General features: G+C 53.2%; 1 protein-coding gene across 6 annotated transcripts; it reads right to left on the reverse strand.

The window, feature by feature from the left end:
- Positions 1–26296, reverse strand: MPL (MPL proto-oncogene, thrombopoietin receptor). 6 transcript variants are annotated; one of them, XM_030572898.1, is made up of 12 exons: positions 26041–26296; positions 21626–21761; positions 19342–19520; positions 18266–18420; positions 16288–16441; positions 15747–15876; positions 14916–15088; positions 14264–14406; positions 13745–13904; positions 3125–3263; positions 2388–2472; positions 1–760 (listed from the first exon to the last, which is right to left on the reverse strand). In XM_030572898.1, exons 1-12 carry the CDS (start codon positions 26141–26143, stop codon positions 224–226), a joined length of 2094 nt encoding a protein of 697 aa, XP_030428758.1. In that variant the 5' UTR covers positions 26144–26296; the 3' UTR covers positions 1–223. The 6 variants fall into 6 exon arrangements, with proteins under 6 accessions (XP_030428758.1, XP_030428759.1, XP_030428757.1 ...); XM_030572899.1 differs by having other exon boundaries at positions 2388–2469; positions 16288–16444; XM_030572897.1 differs by having other exon boundaries at positions 16288–16444.
- Between the last annotated feature and the right edge of the window lie 522 nt (positions 26297–26818).

The following is a 26818-nucleotide window of genomic DNA, read 5'->3' on the forward strand; positions in this document are numbered from 1 at the left end:
TGCGAAACCTTAAATTAAAGTGAACAAATGAAGACTCGGCATAGCACTTCTGAAAGGTTGCCAACCCCTGCTCTACAGTATTAGCCCATGGGGGTTCCTCCTGCCCAGCTGAGAATCCAGGCAGGCATGGACATCCCAGCAGTGAGGTTCTAATGACATGCCAAGCCCTCTGCCTCACTCCCATCCTTGCTGGGCAGCCTAGGACATGCAGCAGATCCTGTATTCAGAGGAAGGGCTGCTGCTCCCAGCTTCTCATCAGCAGGTAGGACTGGTTAGAAATGTCTGTAGTGGACATGGACTGCTTCCCGGAGCATGGGCACTCCCAGTCCTCTTCCTCAGAGTCCACAGGCCCCCCTAAAGGCACGTGTTCAGCCTGGAGGCAGCTAGGCACCTGTGGGTTGTACTGGATCTCAGCCCGGTCCTGCCGGAGCTCTGAGTGAGCATCTGGGACATGGAGCAGGAGCACAGCGAGACCCCTAAGGTAGATGTCATCCCCTTCCCCTCTGTTGTCCAGGTACTCGTTCTCGTAGCGGCTGCCTGTGGGGCTGCTAGGATGCAGCACCATGTAGTCCTGATGGGGCGAGGAGAGATTGCTAGCATCTTCATCCTCAGGGCCCTCCGGGATGCCAGACCCTGGGCATGCTGTCTTCAGCAGGGTGGGCTCTGGGGGAGTCTCAGCCCCCTTCCTCTCAGAAAGGACTTCCAGGAGGCAGGGCAGGATCACATCTTCCAAGGGCTTGTTGTAGAATGAAGTGCTTGCCTTAAGGAGAAAGGGGAAATAGCATAGCTGAGTGTAGGCTGGGGCAGGACAGGGAGGGAAAGTAATGCAGGCCCCCCAGACCACATCTGTATCCCACCCTCTGTGTATATTCACACGCAGGACAGAGATCTCCAGGTGATACATTTCCCCAGTCACTAACCTCTGCCAATCTTGCCTGCCCTTGGTCCATTAATACATCTCCTGGGACCAATCCTCACATATCAACCTGCAAGCTGTTTCAAAGAACATGCCTCATCCCTGCCTGCCTGCCTCAGTCTCCCGCTATGTGATATGGGGGAAGTGACCCCTGACTCCCTTTGTAAAAGGCTTTGAGATCCACAGAGAAAAGTTGCTGCAGAAGAGAGGAGCCAAAGGTGATGACCCTGCCTGACCTGAAGTCACCCCAGGAGCCTGAGAGGCCCAGGACAGGTAAGCGTAAGAGTCAGGCCTGGCACAGTGGCAGTTCCCCACATGCACCATGAGGCTCAGAATGGGGGCATTACCCCTTGGGGAGCTCATGGAGAGGGCTGTACAGCCCTGTGTGTCTGGAAACACCTGGGTCTCCTTTGGGGTGGTTTTACAGCCCAGAAGCCACCCCCACATGGCTGGCTGACCCACAGGAGTGCTGAGCACCCAGCTCCAGCCACAGGGAGCTGCAGTGCTTAATTCCACTGAGACTCAGGCTTGTGATTACTTGGGAAATGGCTCCACAGGCAGAGACGTATGAACACTCTTAATTTGTTTTAAACCCAGTTTATAGCTGTTTAGTTTGTGTCCCTACAGGCACAGATGCAAGCTAAATAGATATAATCAGTATTAAGTTGATCTTAAAGTGTCCACACAGGGGTTTCAGCCAGTTTAATGAAATAGTTTTGTTAAACCAGCACAATTTTTATGTATAGGCAAGGCTCAAGACTGTTTCTTTGCTTCCTAAGAAAACACACAGGGCTGAAGGTTTGCGGTGGGGGGGTTGTTACAGGAGTGGGTGGATGAGGTTATGTGGCCTGCAATGTGCAGGAGGTCAGACTAGATGATCATAATGGTCCTTTCTGGCCTTAAAGTCTATAAATAGCTCCAGTGAAAGGTTTTGCTTTGTTGGCTCTGGAGCAGGGATGTGGGGGAACACACAGTCTCGACCAGCTGGCATTCATCTGGGGCATAGGGTGGCCAGGTGCCCAGTTTATGACCAGAAAGTCTGGTTGAAAAGGGACTTGACAGTGGCTGATCAAATCTACCAGCCAGACACCCAAAGTCTGGTTACTGTAGGCAGGGGAGGCACTGGGTCATCACCTGCATCAGCCCCTACTCAGCCAGGGCTGCCTCTGACCTCCATGGCTGCAGCTCCCAGCCCCGGCTCCACAGGTGAGTCCCTCCTGGCGGGGCGGGGGGAGACCAGAGAGCCATGCGGAGGTGGGAGGGAAGAGGAGCAAATCAGAAGTGGAATCTTGGGGGGCGGGGGGAGAAGGGGAAGAGGCAAGGCAAGGGAAAGAGGCGGGGCTGTGGAGGTTCTGGCACTCCGGTTCAGTGTCTGGTTTTTAAAACATTACAAAGTTGGTGACCCTACTGGCGCAGGACAGCCACCTCAGTTCCTGTCCTGGGAACATGGCCCGAGGCTTCTGCACCTCACCTGCTGCTGCTTGCTGTCAGTGAGGAAAGTGCCCAGGACGCGATGCAGATCTGGGGCAGGAGGCCAGAGCTTTCGCTTCACGCTGCTGGGTGAAGAAAAATGGAAGCATGAAATCAATCTCTCTCCAGCCTACACACACCAATAAAGGAAGACCGCCCCCACCCTCCCCAGCTCCACATGGCCCTGTGGGGGCGGGGGGGAGACATTTTCACTCCCTCCCCCAGCACCCCACTGATCCAAGGGCGGCTCCAGGCCCTAGCACGCCATGCGCGTACTTGGGGTGGCATGCCGTGGGAGGCGCTCTGCCGGTCATCGGTCCCGTGGCTCCGGTGGACCTCCCGCAGGCATGCCACCGAAGGCACCCTGCCTGCTGCCCTCCTGGCGACCGGCAGAGCGCCCCTCACGGGATGACGCCATGCTTGGGGTAGTGAAATGTCTAGGGCCACCCCTGCACAAGTCTATGCGGGAGACACCATCCTGCCCCTGTCTAGTCCCAGAAACACACTAACCAGGCCTGTCACAGCATCCTAGCACAGTCCCTCTGGGGAAAAGACAAATTAGGGCATAAAAGGGTGGGCACAGCAGGGAGCCCTCTAGGGGACAGGCAGAGAACAGGGGAGCAGGAGACGTCAGTTATCTTTACCCTTGATGAAGGAGGGACCCGTAGGGAACAGAGGTCTGTTACAGGAATGGGAGGGTGTCAGTTACCTGTACCCCAATGGTGGGGACTCAGTTACCTGTACGCAGAGGGAAAAGAGCACCTCAGCCCCAGGAGTCCCACAAAGAAGAACAGTGTGATGGTAAGGCTCAGTATTATCCAGCCGGGGACAGAGAAGGAAGCAGTGAATGCATCAGGCTCCCCAGTGTCCTTGCTGCCTGTGATGAAAATGAGAATTGTCTGTCGTGTTATGAGCACTGTGCATCTCAGGTGACCCATCAGACTTTGTCTTGTGACCTGCTGGGTCCAAAGGGATTAAAGCACTGCCCCTGGTGCAGAGGAAGATATGAGGTGTTTGGGTCATGTAGCTGTCTGGGGTGGAACAAATGTGTCCTCAAGAACTGGCTGGGATCAACACATATCAACACGGAGGCATCCACCAGCTGACCTGACCTGAGGCACCAGGAGGGGTGCTGCCTGCCTGGATCCCACATCTGTGACATTAGGGAGAGGTTGCTGAAATAGAAATGTGGGTCTGGAAGGGACCTCAAAAGGCCATGTAATCCTGCCCCCTGTGCTGAGAGAGGGCCAATTAAACCTAGTTCATATAATGATTGTTCTGAGCCTGATGGCTCTGGGCTTGATATGACATTCAAGATAATTACCTGTGAGTCCTAAGGATCCAGTCAATCCACAAGCAAGGGTCTGGCAGGTAGCTAATGAAAGCAGCCACTTCCGTCTGCTCAAGGTCACTCCCTTGCTGGGTATGCTGCCTGCTAGACTACTCCTGCTCCAGACTGTGCTTGTTTTTACCTCAGCTCCTGCTCCACCCTCTGCCTGCTCAAGCCACAGCCAGTCGTCCAACTGTCCTGATGGACCATCCTTGGCAGGTGTTTGTCCAACCTGTTCTTAAACACCTCCAGTGACAGGGATTCCACATCCTCCCTATTCTAGAAATTAACTACCCTTAGAGTTAGAAAGAGGCCTGTCCTGGGTCTGCTACTATTCAATAGTTACATCAGTTAGTTAAATAATGGAGTGGAAAGTACACTTACAAAATATACAGATGATACCAAACTGGGAGGGATTGCTAGCATTTAGAATGACAGAATTAGAATTCAAAACAACCACGACAAATTAGAGAATTGGTCTGAAATCAACAAGATGAAATTCAGTAAAGGCAAGTGCACACAGAATTTACTCCAAAGAGCAAGTCAAGGATACACACTTAAAACCACCTTCACTAAGCAAGGACAATACATCAGAAAAGTAGATTGCATTGTGCAAAATACACCAGGAGAACCTGTTTCAATACGGAAAAAACAAACCAACACACTTACTGCACATCCTCAGTTGTCACCTGCCACCCTACATTGGACCCATGATGTATCATGAAACAATTACAACCCATACTTGATGGGAACCCCCTTCTTGCCTTCAACTCCATCTTTGCCAAGCTCATCAGAAGCACGCTCCTCATTGCCCAGGACACACCAACTCAAAGTGGCACAATTAGAACAGATGCCAAACCTGCAGACATATCTCCATGACAATGATCAATACCCCTGTCATAAACAGATAGCTAAGGGTTAATGTCTCTTTCACCTGAAACACCTGACCAAAGAACCAATCAGGAAACCGGATTTTTTCAACTCTGGGTGGAGGGAAGTGTGTGTCTGAGTCTTTTGTCTGTCTGCCTGTTTTCCTCTGAGCTTTGGAGAAGTAGTTCTATTTTCTAGTCTTCTGTTTCTAAGTGTAAGGACAAAGAGATCAGATAGTAAGTTCTATGGTTTCTTTTCTTTGGTATTTGCATGAATATAAGTGCTGGAATGCTTTGATTTGTATTCTTTTTGAATAAGGCTGTTTATTCAATATTCTTTTAAGCAATTGACCCTGTGTTGTATCATCTTAATACAGAGAGAACATTTGTATTTTTTCTTTCTTTTAAGACCTGTTGGAGTTTTTCTTTACTTCAGGGAAATTAAGTCTGTACTCACCAGGGAATTGGTGGGAGGAAGAAATCAAGGGGAGAGCTGTGTGTTGGATTGCTAGCCTGATTTGGCATTTCCTCTGGGTGAAGAGGAAAGTGCTTTTGTTCCAGGATTGGGAACGGAGAGGGGGAATCACTCTGCGTAGTTTCACAGAGCTTGTGTCTGGGTATCTCTCCAGGAGCATCTGGAGGGGGGAAGGGAAAAAGGATTATTTCCCTTTGTTGTGAGACTCAAGGGATTTGGGTCTTGGGTCCCCAGGGAAGGTTTTTCAGTGGGACCAGAGTGCCCCAAAACACTCTAATTTTTTGGGTGGTGGCAGCAGTACCAGGTCCAAGCTGGTAACTAAGCTTGGAGGTTTTCATGCTAACCCCCATATTTTGGACGCTAAGGTCCAGAATCTGGGAATAAGGTTATAACATGAGTGGCAGCGGCGGGATATAGACAGAATCCAGAAGGAATATTATATTTTTCTTTTCTCTGCTAAGGGCTTTTTAGCAGAGAGAAACAGTTTGGTTTTAAAAGGGAACCAGAGAGAATTTTTTTTTTCTGCTCTCTAGCAGTTTGTGGTTTGCATATTAAGCGAGAAGACTGTTAAGGGTCTTTTGTCATGCAATAGCCCTCCCATTAGGAGGCAAGTACCAGCACTTATATGCATGCAGATAAAGTGGTTTTTCTGGTTTCCCTTAATTGAACATTAGCTAGAGAGAGAAAAGGAAAAAAGCACTGTTGCTAGGCAGACTTCAGGAGGCAACAGAGAGCCTGCAGTTCAGAAGATAAACATCGGAGGGCACCCCAACACAAGAAAACAGGAACCATGACTTCTAAGGCAAGGATTGACGCCGAAGAACAAATCAAAGACGCTGAACACAGGCGACAGATGGAGATGAAAGAAAAGAAAGAAAGCCTCAAACTGGCAGCCTTCCAAAGAGAACAGGCAGCCCAAGAGGCAGCACACAAAAGAAAACTAGAAGAAGAAGAGGTGGCCCACCGCCGAGAAATGGAAAAGCACCAAAAAGAAATGGAAAAACAACAAAAAGAGAATGAAGAGAAGGAAAAACAGAGAAAACATGAACTGGAGATGGCAAAAGCTGGGCTGCATGTGCCAGCCAACCCTAACAACCCGGCGCCAATTATTGCTCCACAGCACAGGAAATTTCCCACCTACAAGGCAGGTGATGACACCGAGGCCTTCTTGGAAAATTTTGAAAGAGCCTGTCTTGGGTACAGCATCCCCGAAGACCAGTACATGGTGGAATTAAGGCCACAACTCAGTGGACCTTTAGCAGAGGTGGCAGCTGAAATGCCCAAGCCGCAAATGAATGACTATAAACTTTTTCAAACCAAGGCCAGATACAGGATGGGGATAACCCCAGATCATGCCCGTCGGCGCTTCAGAACCCAAAAGTGGAAACCAGAGGTGTCATTTCCCAAACACGCCTACTACATTGCAAAAAACTATGAGGCCTGGTTAACAGGAAACAACATTCAAACCTTGAAAGAAGTGAACCTCCTCATACAAATGGAGCAGTTCTTGGATGGTGTTCCTGAAGACATCACACGGTACATACAAGATAGAAATCCCAAAACTATCGCTGAGGCGGGGGAGATTGGAGCCAAATGGATGGAACTGGCAGAAAGCAAAAAAGCTACTGTCAAGGGGAACGATTACCCCAGGGGGCACACAGACCATAAACCCTACAACCGAGGACAGCCAAAGACCCTCCATACCACCCAAGTAAAGCCACAGATACCCTACTCTTCAACCTCACCAGTCTCCAGTAACTCACCTCGGCCCAGTGACCCATCAGATGGAAGATGCTTTAAGTGTAATGAACTGGGACATATCAAGGCCAACTGTCCCAAGAACACCATGCGAGTGCAATTCATTACACCACCATCACCCCAAAGATCCCCAGGCCCAGATGCCTCTCAAATACCCTTGGAGCGAAGGGAAAATTTGAGAGTGGGCGGAAAGAAGGTTACTGCGTGGAGAGACACGGGGGCACAAGTGTCAGCTATCCACCAATCCTTCGTTGACCCCAAATTCATCAACCCAAAGGCCAAAGTTACCATTTACCCCTTCATGTCACAAGCTGTAGACTTGCCTACAGCTGAACTGCCTGTCCAGTACAAAGGCTGGTCAGGAATGTGGACTTTTGCAGTCTATGACAATTATCCTATCCCCATGCTACTGGGGGAAGACTTGGCCAACCAAGTGAAGCGGGCCAAGAGAGTGGGAATGGTTACCCGTAGCCAAACCAGGCAAGCTTCCAGACCCATTCCTGTTCCTGAGCCGTCCACAGACGCCCCGTCTGTGTTACCAGAGACCCAGACAGAGGTAGTGGACCCGGATTCCATGCCTACCACTGAAACAGCCACAGCATCTCCAGTACCAGGCCCGGAACTGGAACAGCAACCAGCACCAGCAAGTGCAACCACATCTTCAAACTCAACGCCAGAGGGCGCCAGCGCGCCAAAACTGGCAGAAGCAAAAGACAGCCATACCCAAAAGGCTCAGCCAGAGCCTGAAATACCCTCAGGTGCACCAGCGGAGAGCGGTTCACCAGCAACGGAAACAAACCCATCACCTACATCGCTTCCAGAGGGACCAAGCCCAAGTCCACAGTCTGAGGAGGAACTGGTGACCCCAGCCTCAAGGGAACAGTTCCAGGCTGAGCAGGAAGCAGATGACAGCCTTCAGAAAGCATGGGCGGCGGCACGGAGCACCCCACCGCCTCTCAGCTCTTCTAATCGATCCCGGTTTGTTATAGACCAAGGACTTTTATACAAGGAAATTCTTTCTGGTGGACACCGGGAAGAATGGCAGCCGCAAAAAACAGTTGGTGGTCCCAACTAAGTACCGGGAGAAGCTCTTAAGCTTAGCCCATGATCATCCCAGTGGCCATGCTGGGGTGAACAGAACCAAGGACCGGTTGGGGAAGTCCTTCCACTGGGAGGGGATGGGCAAGGATGTTGCCAAGTATGTCCGGTCTTGTGAGGTATGCCAAAGAGTAGGTAAGCCTCAAGACCAGGTCAAGGCCCCTCTCCAGCCACTCCCCATAATTGAGGTCCCATTTCAGCGAGTAGCTGTGGATATTCTGGGCCCTTTCCCAAAAAAGACGCCCAGAGGAAAGCAGTACGTACTGACTTTAGTGGACTTTGCTACCCGATGGCCAGAAGCAGTAGCTCTAGGCAACACCAGGGCTAACACTGTGTGCCTGGCCCTAACAGACATCTTTGCCAGGGTAGGTTGGCCCTCTGACATCCTTACAGATTCAGGGTCTAATTTCCTGGCAGGGACCATGGAAAAACTGTGGGAAACTCATGGGGTGAATCACTTGGTTGCCACCCCGTACCACCATCAAACCAATGGCCTGGTGGAAAGGTTCAATGGAACTTTGGGGGCCATGATAAGAAAATTCATCAACGAATTCTCCAATAATTGGGACCTAGGTTGCAGCAGTTGCTGTTTGCCTACAGGGCTGTACCACATCCCAGTTTAGGGTTTTCACCATTTGAACTTGTGTATGGTCACGAGGTTAAGGGGCCATTACAGTTGGTGAAGCAGCAATGGGAGGGGTTTACGCCTTCTCCAGAAACTAACATTCTGGACTTTGTAAGCAACCTACAAAGCACCCTCCGACACTCTTTAGCCCTTGCTAGAGAGAACCTAAAGGATGCTCAAGAAGAGCAAAAGGCCTGGTATGACAGACATGCCAGAGAACGTTCCTTCAAGGTAGGAGACCAGGTTATGGTCTTGAAGGCGCAACAGGCCCATAAGATGGAAGCATCATGGGAAGGGCCATTCACGGTCCAAGAGCGCCTGGGAGCTGTGAACTACCTCATAGCATTTCCCAATTCCTCACTAAAGCCTAAAGTGTACCATGTTAATTCTCTCAAGCCTTTCTATTCCAGAGACTTACAGGTTTGTCAGTTTACAGTCCAGGAAGATGATGCTGAGTGGCCTGACGGTGTCTACTACGACGGAAAAAAAGACGGTGGCGTGGAAGAGGTAAACCTCTCAACCACCCTGGAACGTCTGCAGCGGCAACAAATCAAGGAGCTGTGCACTAGCTTCGCCCCATTGTTCTCAGCCACCCCAGGACGGACTGAACGGGCATACCACTCCATTGATACAGGTAATGCTCACCCAATCAGAACCCCACCCTACCGGGTGTCTCCTCATGCCCAAGCTGCTATAGAACGGGAGATCCAGAACATGCTACAGATGGGTATAATCCGCCCATCTACCAGTGCATGGGCATCTCCAGTGGTTCTGGTACCCAAACCAGATGGGGAAATACGCTTTTGCGTGGACTACCGTAAGCTAAATGCTGTAACTCGTCCGGACAACTATCCGATGCCACGTACTGATGAGCTATTGGAAAAGTTGGGACGTGCCCAGTTCATCTCTACAATAGACTTAACCAAGGGGTACTGGCAAGTACCGCTAGATGAACCTGCCAAGGAGAGGTCAGCATTCGTCACCCATGCGGGGGTGTATGAATTCAATGTCCTTCCTTTCGGCCTTCGAAATGCACCCGCCACCTTCCAGAGGCTGGTAGATGGTCTACTAGCTGGACTGGGAGAATTTGCAGTTGCCTACCTCGATAATGTGGCCATTTTTTCAGACTCCTGGCCCGAACACCTACTCCACCTGAAAAAGGTCTTTGAGCGCATCAGGCAGGCAGGACTAACTGTTAAGGCCAAAAAGTGTCAAATAGGCCAAAACAGAGTAACTTACCTGGGGCACCAGGTGGGTCGAGGAACCATAAACCCCCTACAGGCCAAGGTGGAGGCTATCCAAAAGTGGCCTGTCCCAAGGTCAAAGAAACAGGTCCAATCCTTCTTAGGCTTGGCCGGATACTACAGGCGATTTGTACCACACTACAGCCAAATCGCTGCCCCATTAACCGACCTAACCAAAAAGACCCAGCCAAATGCCGTTAAGTGGACTAATGAGTGTCAAGAGGCCTTTACCCAGCTTAAGGCGATGCTCATGTCTGACCCTGTGCTCAGGGCCCCGGACTTTAACAAGCCATTCCTAGTAACCACAGATGCATCTGAGCGTGGTATAGGAGCAGTGCTCATGCAGGAAGCAACAAATCACAACTTCCATCCTGTCGTGTTTCTCAGCAAGAAACTGTCTGAGAGGGAAAGTCACTGGTCAGTCAGTGAAAAGGAATGCTATGCCATTGTGTACGCCCTGAAAAAGCTACGCCCATATGTTTGGGGACGGCGGTTCCAACTACAAACTGACCATGCTGCACTAAAGTGGCTTCATACTGCCAAGGGGAACAACAAGAAACTTCTTCGGTGGAGTTTAGCTCTCCAAGATTTTGATTTTAAAATTCAACACATCACAGAAGCTTCTAACAAAGTTGCTGATGCACTCTCCCGTGAAAGTTTCCCAAAATCCAGTAGTTAAAAAGTGTTCTTAAAATGTAAAAGTCTGTTAGTTATATACTTAGTAGTATATGTAAAGGTGCATGTGTTGTATTACTCTGTTTATTTTCAAGTTCTAGAAGGAAATTGCCGCCAGTGAGCTTCCCCACTGTCTGCAATTTGGGGGGCGTGTCATAAACAGATAGCTAAGGGTTAATGTCTCTTTCACCTGAAACACCTGACCAAAGAACCAATCAGGAAACCGGATTTTTTCAACTCTGGGTGGAGGGAAGTGTGTGTCTGAGTCTTTTGTCTGTCTGCCTGTTTTCCTCTGAGCTTTGGAGAAGTAGTTCTATTTTCTAGTCTTCTGTTTCTAAGTGTAAGGACAAAGAGATCAGATAGTAAGTTCTATGGTTTCTTTTCTTTGGTATTTGCATGAATATAAGTGCTGGAATGCTTTGATTTGTATTCTTTTTGAATAAGGCTGTTTATTCAATATTCTTTTAAGCAATTGACCCTGTGTTGTATCATCTTAATACAGAGAGAACATTTGTATTTTTTCTTTCTTTTTTATATAAAGTTTTCTTTTAAGACCTGTTGGAGTTTTTCTTTACTTCAGGGAAATTAAGTCTGTACTCACCAGGGAATTGGTGGGAGGAAGAAATCAAGGGGAGAGCTGTGTGTTGGATTGCTAGCCTGATTTGGCATTTCCTCTGGGTGAAGAGGAAAGTGCTTTTGTTCCAGGATTGGGAACGGAGAGGGGGAATCACTCTGCGTAGTTTCACAGAGCTTGTGTCTGGGTATCTCTCCAGGAGCATCTGGAGGGGGGAAGGGAAAAAGGATTATTTCCCTTTGTTGTGAGACTCAAGGGATTTGGGTCTTGGGTCCCCAGGGAAGGTTTTTCAGTGGGACCAGAGTGCCCCAAAACACTCTAATTTTTTGGGTGGTGGCAGCAGTACCAGGTCCAAGCTGGTAACTAAGCTTGGAGGTTTTCATGCTAACCCCCATATTTTGGACGCTAAGGTCCAGAATCTGGGAATAAGGTTATAACAACCCCTCACAACACACCTTTCAAGATCCAGGGGTCCTACATGGGGTATACCCCATCCAGTGCATCAAATGCCCAACAACAACTATGTGGATGAAACCCGCAATCACTATGCTCTCAAAAATGATAAAAGACAAAAATAGTCTTATCACCCAGAAGTGAACATTCTTCACAAAGCAATCACTCCACAGCTGACCTCTCAGTGCTTGCCTGCAGAGGAAACCTGCAGAACACCTTCAAAAGACACTCTTGGGAACTTAAATTCATAACTCTGCTGGACACTAAAAACCATGGACTTGACTTAACAGAGACACTGGTTGTATGGCTCATAACAGCAATTTATAGCACACTCTACTGCTTGCTAACCCTTAATTGCCCATTTCATTTTCAGTGGTCTCTTACAGCATGTTTGAGCCCTTTATACTTAATCTGTTTCACCTCGTATTTTACTTGGACACTCTGGTTACCTTCTCAGACTTGAGGAAGGCCTCTATGAAACTTGAAAACGTGTCCCTTCCACCAACAGAAGATGATCCAATAAAAGATACCTTCTCTCTCTCTCTCTCTCTCAAGTACTACACTTAGGAAGATAAAATCAAATACACAACTACAAAATGGGAGCTAACTGGCTAGGTGGCAGTGCTGCTGAAAAGGATCTGGGGCTTGTAGCACAGTTGCGAAAAAGGCTAATGTTCTGGGTGGGGTATGAAGAGGAGTGTCATATAAATGATACAGGAGGGAATTGTTGTACTCTACTTGGCACTGATGAGGCCTCAGATGGAGTCTTGTATCCAATTCTGGGCAACATACCTTTGGAAAGATATGGATAAACTAGAGAAAGTCCAGCATAAAGCAATAAAAATTATAAAAGGTTTTAAAAACTTGATCTAGGAGGAAAGGTTAAAAAAACTGGGCATGTTTAGTCTAGAGAAAAGCAGACTGTGGGAGGACCAGATAACAGTCATTAAATATGTTAAGCGCTGTTAGAAAGAGCATGGCATCAGTTCTCCATGGCCACTGAAGGTAGGACAAGAAGTAATGGGCTTAAAGGGAGATTTAGATTAGATATTAGGAAAATCTTTCTAACTCTAAGGGTAATTAGGCTGGGGAATAGGCTTGCAAGGAAGGTTGTGGAATCCCCATCACTGGAGGTTTTAAGAACTGGCCGGACAAACAGTTGTCAAAGATCGTCTAGGTTTACTCGGTCCAGCCTCAATACAGGGGCTAGACTTGATGACCTCTTGAGGTCCCTTCCAGCACAACGTTTCTATGATTCTGTACCAATGGAGCAATCGGAAAAGATAGTGGGAACTCCAATGACGAAGAATGAATACTCAATGGGAAAGCCTGGCATGCTGAACGGGTGCACTTGGTATGGTTGCAGCACAAAGATAATGGACTGGAGGGGCCAGGGGCAAGAACGGGGTTCACATATACAGAGCAGCTCTCCTTTGGGACTCAGAGAGAGAGAGAGAGAGAGAGAAGATGGATTCTACAGCAGCTTGGCTGGGGGAACCCCTGCACTGGCCAATCCAGAAGTTTTCAAACTGGGGGGCATACTCCCACCCAGGGGGGTGCAGAAGAATGTCGGGGTGGGAGCAACACCACAAGGGAAGAGCGTGCCACCTCCACCCTCTGGCTCACCTCAGTGGGGCACCCAGTATGTGGGTCAGTATCAACATCCACCATGGCTGCACCAATTTCCACTCCCAGCAGCCTCCACCCCCAAAGACTGCACGTGCTTTCTCCCACCCTACAAATACGACATGGGGAGAGGCAAGGATTGTGTCTATTTTTGCCTGGATTGGGGGGGTGCACCTCAAAATCGTAACTCAAGAAGGGCTCAGCTCAAAAAGTTTGAAAACAGCTGGACCAGTCTGAACCCAGTCTTAGTCTTTGCTTCCTATGCTAATCTAAGAAATCCCTGACACTGCATTCCAGATGGGGTCTGAGACAGATTACTTGGCATCACTGCAAATGCTGGCTGACCTTCACTGATCCCCAAGGGATGAAGAGTCTTCCTCAGTCAGACTCGCTGGGCAGAGCTCATGGGGAGACACGGGACGCTGGTGGCCAAAGTCATTGGGGTTGCGTTGCCCACCTTTGTGGAACAGTGTGACCCACACTAATGGTGACTGTGGAGACTGCTAAAGGCTGGGGAATCTGTGACAGCACCTCCCCCACATTGCCCCAGCCCCTAGTACCCCTTGCCTCAGCCAGCTGCAGGCCCCCTTCCTCGCTCAGGCTCGTCCCCATCAGGAGCACTGGCCCATACCTGCTCCAGATGGGGCCTCCACGACGATGGTCTCTGACCAGGCACTCCAGAACCCCTGGAGCTGCTGCCCATTGGGCTTGGCTCGCACCTGGAGGAGGTAGCAGGGGCCAGCACGCAGGTCCAGGGTCTCACTGTTGGCCGCATGCTGGATCTGCAGGACCTGCCCAGGAAAAGCTGGGTTACACCCTGAGGCGAGAGATGTTTCACTGGGCTCCACATGCCCCGTGCTGACCCTGAGGATAGAGCTGATGGGGATTGGGATGGGAGAGACAAAAGGCGGCCAAGTTCTATTGGGTTTGACACCTTTTTTTCTTGGAGCCCTCCCCATGGTATTGGAGCACCTCCAGGGGAGGGGTGTGCCAGTTCCCATGGAGCCCTCCCTTGTGCGTGTCAATCCCCAGGCAGACCTTCCTTGCAGGGTAAGGGGTGTGCTAGTACCCAGGGAGACCTCTGTGGAGATGAGGGGGGTGCCAGTCCTCCTGGCAACCTCTCCTGCTGTGGGGGGCAGTCCCCAATTACCTTCCAGTCCAGGCTGTTCTCCACCGAGTAGCGGATCTGATACACCATGTACTCTGCCAGTTCCTCCTCTGGTGGGGCCCACTGCAGCCTCAGCTGCCCACCACTGATGTTGGCCTGCAAGATCCTTGGGGGGCTGGTGAGCACTGCAGTTGGAGCAAGGAGTGCATGTTGGCACAGATGGGTGAAGGGAGAGTCTCTCACGCAGTCCAGCCCCCGAGCTCCCCCCACACTGATCCCGTCTCTGCCCAGCCAAGACAGGAGAGAGCTCCCTCCTGCTGCAGTGCCAGGGCTTCCTGGGCCGCACCCCATGCAGTCAAGACCCTCACAGCAGGGCCGGCTCCAGGCACCAGCGCAGGAAGCAGGCACTTGGGGCGGCCAATGGAAAGGGGCGGCATGTCTGGGTCTTCGGAGGCGGGTCCCTCACTCCCTCTCCGAGGAAAGGACCCACTGCTGAATTGCTGCCGAAGAATGAAGTGGCACGGTAGAGCTGCCGCCGAAGTGCTGCCAATCGCGGCTTCCCCCCCACCCCCCGCTTCGTGACTTGGGGCAGCAAAGAAGCTGGAGCTGGCCCTGCCTCACAGGACACAGGCTTGTGCAGCCATGGGGAGGACACCTAGAAAGGGGACAGGATGGGGCCTCAGTGGGTTCTCACCGGCCTGGTGCATCCGGAACGGCTCCCTAAAGTAGCTGAGGGCTGGTTCAGGGTGCCCCCGAGAGATATTCACCAAGATGAAGATGTCACTGTCATTCCTGGGCTGGAACGTGCAGGCATGGGTGTTCTGGGGCTTTACTCTGTGTTCTTGACAGCGCTGCCAAGCCTGGCCTCTGGGGAGGAAGCAAGGTGCACGCAAGTCCAGCTGGTACCTCTGCTTCCCAATCCCTCCAGCAGCCATGGCCACCCCTTCACTGACCTGTCTCCGTGCAGCCTGACTCCTCTCACCACCCTCACCCAAGTCACCCTCCCCCCCGCAGGGTAACAACCCCACCCTGTCTGTGAGGGCCCGAATGTCACCAGCAACTAGGCACTGCCCCAACCTTGCCCACAAGCACCTCTGGCCTCCTGGGATCTCTCCCCCTGGCTTGAGCCCACCCTGCTTCCCGAGAGTCTGTCCTCGCTCCCCAGCGGCTGCTTTTGGTGACCAGCCAAGTAATGGCTCTCCGTGCACATCACAGAAGGAATAGCATGTGGCCCATCCCGTAGCACAGCCTCCTTCGTCTCTGCTCCTGAGCGAAGCAGTGCATGGGCAGGACAGAGAATCCCCTCAGTCTGGAAACCTCTGAGGCCTGCAGAGCACAGACACTAGTTGGAGGCAAGGGAAGGCCCTAGCTGCATGGGATTTGCAGTGCTGTCCAACCTGGCAAGCTCTGCTCCTGGGACAGGGCGCTGCATCTGTGCATCTGAATGTCGAGCCCAGAACAGCTGAAGCACTTCCCCACCTCGCACAGGAGTGGCGTGTCCTGGGCACGGGCCGGAGCCTGTTACCTGGAGGCATCACTGCTCCCTTGGGACCGATAGAAGAGGCTATGGGAGCTGTTGGAATCTGCAGAATCCCAGGTCCACTCACACTGCACCCATTGCAGGTCAGAGGTGAAACAGCGCAGCCCGATCTCTCCTGGGCAGGAGAGAGCAAGTGAGCTCCAAGCAGACAGTGCAAGGCCACAGGAACAAGGAGGCAGCTTATAGTTTGTTGGATGTATGAGATCCTGCAGATAGGCCTCACAGAGCTGGGCTCTAGCAGTGGGCTCCTTTGTGCCCAACCTCCCAGGTGCCATCTCCCGCAGCTTCCACCAAACCCTGTCCTCTTGCTCTTTCGTTGTCAGTCTCCTCCCTTGATGCTCCTCAGAAGCCTTCCCAGATGGGCAGTTGTGGCAGTTCAAGGAGCCCTTGATGGGTGAGCAGAGTTGGAGTGACACTCTCAGCCCCCACCCTGGCTCCTGCATGGGTTGTGTGTTACCAGGCAGGACTGGGGGGATGCTTTGTGTGCATCTTACAGCCAAACCCCTTCTGTCCAGGAGTCACTCACCTGAGGAGTGGGGTGTTTCAGCAGCCACTGCCTGAGACCAGGGGCCCCAGAATCCATCCAGGGACAAGCCATCTGGCTTGGTGCGGATCCGGATGTGGTACTTGGCCCCGGGCTGCAGGGGGTGGAGGACACATGCCCTGGTGCTATGCACCTGCTTCTGTAGGAGAGGGACCAGACTGGGTGAGGAGGAGAACGTGGGAGCTGTTTCAACCACCGCATATGTTGTCCTTGCCTCTAACAAGACGCCCCCAAACCTCTCAGCTCCTGAGCCCCAAGGGCCTGGGGCAGCACCAGAGACATGAAAGAGAGTCACATCCTCCCCTGCAGGAGTCTGGCTGAATTTCCAGTGCGCCCATTATATGGCACATGCCCATCTAGGGCAGGAAATGGGGTGACTGCAGCTGCCAGGCTGGGATTGGGAATTGCAGGGAGAATGGCATGAAGGTTCACCAGAGAGTTACCCACAGCCTGTAGGGCATGTTACAGCTGGCCAAGGCGGGAGGGACACAGCATTACCTACAGCCCAGGGGGTATGTCACAGCCAGCCATGGGAGGAAAAGAACCCAGGTGTTACCCATAGCCTGTGGGGTGTTACAGCCGACCACAGGAGAGAAACACATTACCTACAGCCCAGGGGGTATCTTACAGCCAGTGGCAGAGTTAGTGGGGCCTTGTGCACAGCTTCATTTTTGGGGGGCCCCTCCCTCGGGACCCAGCCAAGAAAAAACATCCTCTCTTATCTTCCCCGTCCCCTCCCCTGGTTTTTCATACATTTTTTCTTCATGCTCCTCCTATAAGTAATAGGAAGTAAATGAAAATAAAGTGAGGTACCTTGATTGGGGCAGGGGGTTGGGGTCCAGGAGGGGATGCGGGGTTCAGGTTCTGGGAAGGAGTTTGGTGCAGGCTCTGGGCTGGAGTAGGGTGTTGGGGATGTCGGAGGGGGTAAGGGCTCAGCCTCTGGGAGGAAGTCTGGGTGTGGGGTGCAGGCTCTGGGCTGGGGCATGGGGTTGGGGCGTGGCAGGGTCAGGGGGGCGGTGCTTACCTTGAGCGGCACAGCTCCCAAAGCGACCAGCACACCCCTCTGGCATCGGTTCCTAAGCTGGGGGGGAGGCCGGGGGTCTCTGTGTGCCACTGCTCACAGGCGCCATCCCCTCACCTCCCGTTGGCCACAGTTACCAGCCAATGGGAGCTGCGGAGTCAGTGCTTGGGGTGGGGGCAACACACAGAGACACCCCCCCTCCCCAAGGGCCTCAGGGACATGCCAGCCACTTCGGGTAGTGGTGTGGCACAGAGGGAAGGAGGCAATGTGGGCAGGGAGCCACCTTAGCCCTGCTGCTGGCACGTCTCTGCATGCCCATTGAGGGAAGGAGGGTAGTGGGTCTCCGTGCACTGGCTGGGGCAGGGGCAGGGGCAGCATATGGAGCCACCTCCCCCCCCCCCGCCAGGGGCATGCAGAGATGTGCCAGCTGCCGGCTGCTTCCAGGAGCAGTGTGGGGCCATCAGCCACAAAATGCAGGCAGTGTAAGCCCTGCTGCACCCCCAGCCAGGACTCAGGGGCAGGTTGTCAGATGAGATTTGTCCTGCATTTTGGTGGATGCCCTGTCTTCAGGGGGCCTGTGCTACTGAACTGTTTGTTTCATGGTAAATCCACCTCTGGTTACAGCAGGCCACGGCAGGAGGAACACAGCAATGTTCACAGCCCATGGGGTATGTTACAGGCGGCCACAAAGGGTGAAAGATGGTGTCACCCACAGCCCGTGGGGTGTGTTACAGCCGGCCCTGGCAGGAGGAACACCGTGTTACCTACAGCCCATCCCAAGGGGTATGTTACAGCCAGCCATGAAGGGAGGAACATGGTGTCCCCCACAGCCCGTGGGGTGTGTTACAGCCGGCCCTGGCAGGAGGAACACCGTGTTACCTACAGCCCATCCCATGGGGTATGTTACAGCCAGCCATGAAGGGAGGAACACAGCCTTACCCGGCAGGGTGATTCCATGGAGCCCACAATGCAGTAGAGGATCTCATAGATGAAGAGCTCGGAGTATTCAGTAGCTGGGGGTTCCCAGCTCACCTGCAGCTCCCCAGCTCTCCCAGTCCAGGTGATCGTTATATTCACAGGGGGAGCAATGAGCCCTGGAAGGAAAATACCAAAGCTAAAGGCCTCTGCTGCAGGCTCATGGGCATTGCCACAGCTCCAAGGCCAGGCTAGCAGCATGCAGCACCAGCAGCCTGTAAGTAACCCACCCATGCGGCTGGGCACGGGGCCTGGCACAGCCAGGACACACCGTCACTTCACGAAGAGCTGGGTACTGTTAGCAGCCAGTGCCCTGGGTTTGGAGCAGGGTCTGTTAGTACCTGGGCTTGCAGCTAAGTTGCCTCTCCATTACTGAGCAGTTGAGAGGCAGGTGGCATGGTCCCGTGCTGGCAGATGATGTTAAACCGAGTGCTGGAAGAAGAGCTGCATGGAGCAAGCCTCAGAGCTGGGACTGAGCCAGCCAGGGCGTTTCCATCTCTGCACCCCTGACGTCAAACACTGCAGAGGCCTGACAGGAACCGTGTGGATGGGTTCCCCTTCTCTTTGGGCAGGAAGAGGGCGTCCACCTGAGCAGCAAGGGCTGTTTCTGTGCCGTGCCCTGGCCTGACTGGGAGGGGACCAGCATGCTGGCAGGCTGCACCAGGGTGTCGAGACCTCGGCAGTGGGGTGAGGGTCACTGCTGCTCTCCATGCATGGTGTGAGCATCAGTAGATAATGGCAGCTCTCTCCTTCCTGGGCAGCACAGGACTGAGATGCTGGGAAACACCACCATGCCCCATCGGCCCAGCGACCTGCCAGAGTCAGAGAAAAGTGGCACTGGTGGGGGGCAGGGCCTGGGGCTTCCCATAGCAGTAAACTCTTCACCACACAGCCCCTGGAAAGGACAAAGCACTGGAGAATCGGCTGCGGCAGCCCTGAGCCTAGTAGGGCTTTTCCATCTCCAATGGCTGTGATGTAGAGGGTGGGGCTGGGCAGGGCTCCCTGTGCCTCGCAGACAGAAAGCGGAGTCCAACACTCACCAACCGTCTCCACGGCGACTTCCCGGGAGTACTTGGTCTGGTTGCCGGGCGTGTCTAGCACGTGGATGCAGAGCTGTGTGAAGAGCCGCACCTCATGGCTGCTGGCGAAGACGCAGACGTAACGTCTGCCGCCGCCGCTCCGTCTCTGCACAGCCAGCATGCACTGCTTGGCCTTCTCCCTGGGGAGCAGAGCCGTCAGGGCGTGGGCTCGCAGTCCACACAGGCTCCCTTCCTCACCCTTGGGCACAGCCCCAGCCTTGTGGCCAGGCCAGGGGAACTGGGTCCCAGCAGGGTTGCCAACTTTCTAATTGCTGAAAACCAAACACCTCTGCCCTGCATCTTCCCCTGAGGCCCCACCCCACTCAGTCCTCTCCCTCCTCTGTCCATTGCTCGCTCTCCACCCCCCTCACTCCCCTGCTACCTGCAGAGCCAGGCTGAGAGGAGCTGATGTGGAGCCTGCCCGATCAGGACACAGTGGGGGCTGGTCCCCATAGCGAGGGGCTGGGGCACAGTGGGGGCCGGTCCCCACAGCGAGGGGCTGGGGCACAGTGGGGGCCGGTCCCCACAGCGAGGGGCTGGGGCCGGGGCAGGGAAGGGTTGGATTGTTCAGAGGCCCAGAAGCTGCTCCATGCCCAGGGTCTCCCGGACGGAGCCCTGTGAACGGAGCCCATTGACTGCACAGTGCACTGGAGGCTCCTGGAGCCTCTGGCCTGGCCCTGCGTGTGCCCCCACAGCCTGTCTGTGAGAAGGTAGCTTGCAGACCCCTCACCCCTGCGCTCAGGGCCTTGTCCCTTCACCTAGGGGGCCAATATTGGAGTGAAAAACAGAACCCCGCAGAGGGGAGTTCTGAACTCCTAGACTGTTGGCATCCTATCAGCCGCATAGTGAATACTGGCTGAGACCACCCTTAGAATGGAGGGGTCTGACAGAGAGAGATCATTCACACACACGGGCAGAGTAGTCCATTACACATGCACAATTTTCGGCGCAGTTTTGCGTGCAAAAAAGGCACACCCAGTTACAGCAGTTGCATGTTCAAATAATCAATTTGAATGCTTGATCATGATAATTACAACTGAGATCATTGTGGATGATTTTTGTATATACAGTTCTGCACTTAGCACTGGAAAGAGCAGACCCATGGTGTGTGAGGGTAAGTAGGGAGAGTGTGCGTGCGTTCTCTCCTCTCTCACCAGCAAGTAGAAAGCCATCATCCTTGCTGTTTAGCTCTGAGCATTGCTAAAGCATTCAGCAGACTGAGGGCTGACTGCTACCTGGAGCTCACAACTGGAGTCAATTGCAACCAGGAACCTTGGGTTCTTGCAGAATGAGGCGGGAGCGGGGTGCCCAGAACGACCTCTGACTGCAGCAGGGAGAAGGTGAGAAGCAGCCACAGCCCAGGGGCAGGGCCCAGATGGGAGCAGGGGTCCCCCAAGCAGTTTGTCCCGCTGCAGAGGGCAGAGCCTTCAGGCAGGGGCAGACCAGACTAGAGGCAGCTGCCATGTGTGTGTGTTGGGATGGGATGGAGCCAGCAGCTACTGTGGTCAACCAGATTTAATGCTGCCAGGTTTCCTTTTTAACCGGACATTCCAGTCGAAAACTGGACACCCAGGCCCAGCAGCAGAGCCCTTTGTGGCAGGCCATGCTATTGCCTGCCCACCAACACCCGCCCTGCAGGGGCCAGGCTTGTGGTGGGCAGCACAGGAAAGGAGACTGCCCCCCCTCAGAAGCAGGTTCTCTGTCCGTGGGGGCCCAGACAGCAGGGAGACAATGGGCAAGAGGGCAGGGCACTAAGATAGGGCTTGGGCAACCAGCATTTGAGTCCCTGCTCCCTGTGTGACCTTGGGCCAGGCTCTGAGACCCAGTTCCCAGCTGTACCAAGGGGCCAATGGCTCTGCGCTGCCTGTGAGGGTGGAGGGTAAAGCCAGACCATCAGGCACGCAGGCACTATGGTGGGGGCACCACAGAAGTACTGACAGTAGTAGGGGTGCATTTCCCCACAAGGCTGCCAAGAACATACTGCAGCAGGGAGCCAGTTCCCAGGCTCTGGAAACCAGTGAAAGGCCAAGACTGCTGCAGAGGGCGAAGTGCTCCACTCGGAGCCGTGCTGGGGAGACAAGTGGAGTGCATCATCATTGAGCAAACCTCCAAGAGTTAAGCAGGGCTGAGGCAGATGGGGAGTGCTGGCAGTCAGGTATCTGCCTAAGGTGCAGTGCAGCCAGCCTGGCCCTTGGGGAGGGAGAGGCCAGGGCTGGGATTCCAGGGCTTGTGAGTCCTGACCTACCCATTGTAGGTGTAGTAGAAGCGGTACGTGTGGTTCCCATGCTCTGCCTCCTCCTCATCCCAGAAACAGGTGAGGTCTTCAAAAGATCGGGAGAAGCAGCGAATGGTCTCAGAAACCTCTCCCAGGAGAGCCACATCTGCATAGAGGAGAGAGCTGGTTATTGCAGAGGGGCCTGGAGAGGCTGCTCCATAGTACAGTCAAAGTGCCACCAGAAGGCAGTGAGTCCAGAAATACAGTGCCCCATTTGTGCAATTGCTGTGCACTGGCCTGGTCTCAGGGCAAATTAGAGCAACCATGTTGCTGTGTCCTGTGCCAGCTGCCAGCAGCACCCAGGGCTCATTCCAGTAACTGCAGCTCAACCAGCTGCCAGAGCAGCCTGGCCGCCACCCCTACCACACTATTATGTTGAGGGGACAGGTGAGGCAGAGCAGCCACATGACAGCGCTGGGCCAGCTGAGATTTCCCCCAGGCAGGGGAATTTGCTGCTTTGTGTCACCAGAGCCACATGTGGCAGCCCTACTGCTCCAGAAAGTCAGGGCTTTATGTCTTTGCAAGTTGTCAGGTGCCAAGGTGTAGTAGAAGCGGTACATGTGGTTCCCATGCTCTGCCTCCTCCTCATCCCAGAAACAGGTGAGGCACAGGATAGAAAAACATGCAATTGGTTTTTGATGTTGTATTAGGAAAGCTCCCTCCCCCTAGCCCAGGGCTTATACGTGCTTCCCCAGCTCAGCCCCCAAAGGTAGGTGTTCATCACCCCCGCCCAGACAGATGGGGAGCATAGGGGGGCCCTGTCTGCCACCTTCTGTCACCATTTATCCCTGTGCAAAGCAGCTGCCAATACTGCTCTGGGGCAAGGGGTGGACTGGGAGATGCACACAAGGGACAGGGAACCTGGGATTCAGCCACAGAAAGTCCCTTCCCCACAGGTGGCCATCAGCCTCCCATGCTGGCCAGCTGGCAAAAGCTCTTTGGGAGGCCTAGCCATGTAACAGGTAAGAACCTGCCCGTCTCATCGGGCTCGCCCAAGCAGCCTTTTCACAAGGGTCCAGTGGGCTCACGAGCTCTGCTCCCAGTTCTGATTGGCCTCACAAACTGGGTGCCATGGGCCATCAGGATCCGAATCCATCCCTCCTCCCAGGCTATTGCATAGGGAGGGGTGGGTCATTTGGGTACAAACAAACATCCCAAAATAGCCCTGTGGTTGGCGTGTGGCTCAGGCCAGCTCGGTGGGAAGCACACCCTGTCTCATGCTGGGCAATAGCATTCACTGCGGAAAAGTGTGAGGAAGTGAGATAAGGAAAAGCAGGTCCATGCGCTCCCAGGACAGACACAGCATCTCTGCAGCAGCAGCCCCTGGATGGAACAGACTAGCAGGAAGGCCTGGGGCTTCTGGACTCCTCCCTGGAGCCGGACCAGGGCATGACCAGGGCTGGGCATCACACAGGAGTTGGGGGGAGGAGACAATGCAGGCGAGAAAGAGGCAGGGAGTGCTGCACCATGCAGGACTCAGGGAGCTGCCTGCTGGGGGCATGCATCCCTGCTGCCATCAGGGTCACAGCTGCTCAGACCCTCCCCCCATGCTGTCCCTAGGTTTGCACAGGTAATTGCTGCCATAGTCTTGGAGCATCTGTGTCCCAATCAGCGAGCCAGTGCCAGGACTCACCTAGGGAGAAGCGCAGTGAGAGGTGTCCTGGTGCCAGAGTGGGTAGAGGAGCCTGCAACTTGGGCTTCCACAGGAAGCATCAGGAGTTCCCTCAGCTCAGGGAGCTGATCTGACACCCCCCCCTCCCCAGGAGCCCACCATCCAGCTGAAGACATCCTCCTTTCCCCCAAAGAGCCCACTGGCCAGCCAGAGACCCACCAGGGGAGCCTGCTATCCAGCCAGAGACATCCCCCCTCCAGGAGCCCACCATCCAGCTGGAGACACCCTCCTCTGCAGAAGCCGGTTGGCCATAGACAATGTCCCAGGAAGCCAGCTGGCTGAAGGAGCTGCAAGGCCACCAGCATTAAGGTGGCATGGCTGGGGTGGCATGTACCATAATCTTCCAGGTCTTGGTTTTCAGCAGTGAGAGTTCAGCTGAACTCCACATTCTGGAAGGGCCCCAGACAACCCTGGGCACCCTCACCTCAGTGTAAATGAAGTTTTGGGGAATTTCATTTCCTTGTTGTTTTGTATTTAAATAATTTCTCAGCCCACCCACATACCAGAGCCCAGCTCTCCCCTGCCACAACCATGGGCTCCTTGGGAATGGTTATCCCAGTCCCAGAATTTCCTTCACTGCTCCTGCAGCATCTCCTGCCTAGGCCAGTTCTCCCTCCTCAGCCCACAGAGCAGCAGGTGGTGGCATGTGACCTGCAGGGCCAGAGGCTAGGGAGACAATGCAGGGACAGTACAGAGCCTAGCATGGAGTCAGCTGGGACATTTCTGAAGATGGAGAGGCCCCCCACTCCCAGCCTCTCATGGCTGTGCAATGCACACCCATACACACCCACACCCTCACTACACTGCAAAAGCGGGGTTGGGACTTGGATTAGCTCAATTGGGTGAAAATAGCTGAAGAAACAGCAATTTGGCTTTTATCACAGGTAAGCAGTGTAGGCTGAAGCCTCTAGGGAGCCTGAGGGCAGACATCCCGCTGCTCACTCACAGGCAATGCTGACTTGCCTGGCATAGCTAACCAGTTAAAATAGCAGCAAACACAGGTTAAGAACACACTGGATTTCTTTCCAGGATAAGGATACCCACACAGCGCCCCTCACCCCCATAACGTGTCCATGCACACACTCTCTCACACACCCCCACCTCACAACACTTGATGCAGCACCACTCAAAGGCAGGGAGCTGGTCAAGAGCAAAGAGAGGTGCTCTCTCTTCCCAGGGACCTTGGGGTGCTCCCTGATCCTGGGGTCCCAGTGCACCCCTATCCCCAGCACTCACCAGTTGGCCAGAGGCATGTGCAGTGTGAACACATGAGAGAGTCACTGCTGGGAGCATCTGCAGGGTCTAGCTCAGGGGAGCTGTGCTTAACACAAGACCCAGGAGAGTTTGCAAAAGTGGCTAGTAGCCTGGGGCCCCTGTCTGAAGCAGACACTACCCACCCAGTCCCAGCTGCAAGTTGAAGCCATCTGCCTACCCCCATCAGCACATGACCCCAAGGAACCACTCACAACTAGGGAACAGCCAGGTGTGGCAGGGCCTTGGCCACGCCCCATTTTACTCAGCTCCAAACCAGAGGAACCTGGAGGTAGTCTGTTTTGGGACTGGCTCTGTTCAATATCTTCATCAACAACTTAGATGTTGGCATAGTAAGTACGCTTATTAAGTTTGCAGATGATACCAAACTGAGAGGGATTGCAACTGCTTTGGAGGACAGGGTCAAAATTCAAAATGATCTGGACAAATTGGAGAAATGGTCTGAGGTAAACAGGATGAAGTTCAATAAAGACAAATGCAAAGTGCTCCACTTAGGAAGGAATAATCAGTTTCACACATACAGAATGGGAAGAGACTGCCTAGGAAGGGGTATGGCAGAAAGGGATCAATGGGTTATAGTGGACCACAAGCTAAATATGAGTCAACAATGTGATGCTGTTGCAAAAAAAGCAAATGTGATTCTGGGATGCATTAACAGGTGTGTTGTGAGCAAGACCCAAGATGTCATTCTTCCGCTTTACTCTGCGCTGGTTAGGCCTCAACTGGAGTATTGTGTCCAGTTCTGGGCACTGTATTTCAAGAAAGATGTGGAGAAATTGGAGAGGGTCCAGAGAAGAGCAACAAGAATGATTAAAGGTCTAGAGAACATGACCTATGAAGGAAGGCTGAAAGAATTGGGTTTGTTTAGTTTGGAAAAGAAAAGACTGAGAGGGGACATAGCAGTTTTCAGGTATCTAAAAGAGTGTCATAAGGAGGAGGGAGAAAACTTGTTCATCTTAGCCTCCAATGATAGAACAAGCAGCAATGGGCTTAAACTGCAGCAAGGAAGGTTTAGGTTGAACATTAGGAAAAAGTTCCTAACTGTCAGGGTAGTTAAACACTGGAATAAATTGCCTAGGGAAGTTGTGGAATCTCCATCTCTGGAGATATTTAAGAGTAGGTTAGATAAATGTCTATCAGGGATGGTCTAGACAGTACTTGGTCCTGCCATGAGGGCAGGGGACTGGACTCGGTGACCTCTCGAGGTCCCTTCCAGCCCTACAATCTATCAATCTATAAAGCCAGCTTTATGTGCTGGCAAGCTGGGCCAGGCTGGATGAGAGACCAACTGTTTCCTAGGCTCACACAGGCTCATCTCTGGCCATGGCCCATGCATCGACTGCAGAGACCCAAAAGAGACTGAGCACACCCTCCCCTGCTCCCCCCACAGCACTTCCCCAAGGGAGGATGCTAAGGAAGGACAGAGGCTCTTTGGACCCACCTTCAGATGTCACCGGAGCAGGGCTCAAAGCAGGAGTGAGGAGACTGAGCAGGAGTCCAGCTACCAAGAAAAGGGGCTGTTCTTGACACAGCTGGGCCCCCATTCTGCACAATGAGCATTCAGTGCCAGTCAGAGCACAGGGCTCCAGCCACCTGCCCTGCAGAGCTGGGCACCAGGGGGAGGGCTGTTCTCTTTCTGGGCCTGGCTTGCTGCTGGAGCTCTGAGACACAAAGCCTTTATCTGAGACATGTCAGCCTCGCTCCGCAGGAAGCCTGGGTGAAGGGCCCCTTCCACCCCCCATCCACCCAACTTCCCCAACCCCCAAACCACCATGCTGTGGCCACTCAGTCGCTGACAGTGACGGCACCAATAGAGTCTGTTCCTATCAGATAGGCAGCACGTGCTGCCCTTGTGGCTACAGGAGAGAATGGAGGCCAGGATAGGAAGAAAAACAACCCTGCTGCGAGACACCCTGAGTCCCTGCATGGTGGATAAGGAGGGGGTGCACCCGGGAGGGACTCCTGCCTCTAGGGTGCACACTGGGTCCCTCTTAGGCAGCACTCTGGGACTAGCTGTCCCCTACACATCCATTGTGTGAGCCGCTTTTTGCACACACCAGACCAGTCAGGGGCATGCGCGCACACATCTCTCAGCTATTCATTCATTAACAACTCAAGACAACACAGGGTGACGGGGCTGCTGCATGTTACTGGTGAAAGGAAGCTCTGGCTCGTAGAGGAATGCTGCATGGTTTAGTCCCTTGGAGATTTCACACCTC

Source organism: Gopherus evgoodei, chromosome 8 (assembly GCF_007399415.2).
Source record: "Gopherus evgoodei ecotype Sinaloan lineage chromosome 8, rGopEvg1_v1.p, whole genome shotgun sequence".
NCBI classification, from domain to species: domain Eukaryota; kingdom Metazoa; phylum Chordata; order Testudines; family Testudinidae; genus Gopherus; species Gopherus evgoodei.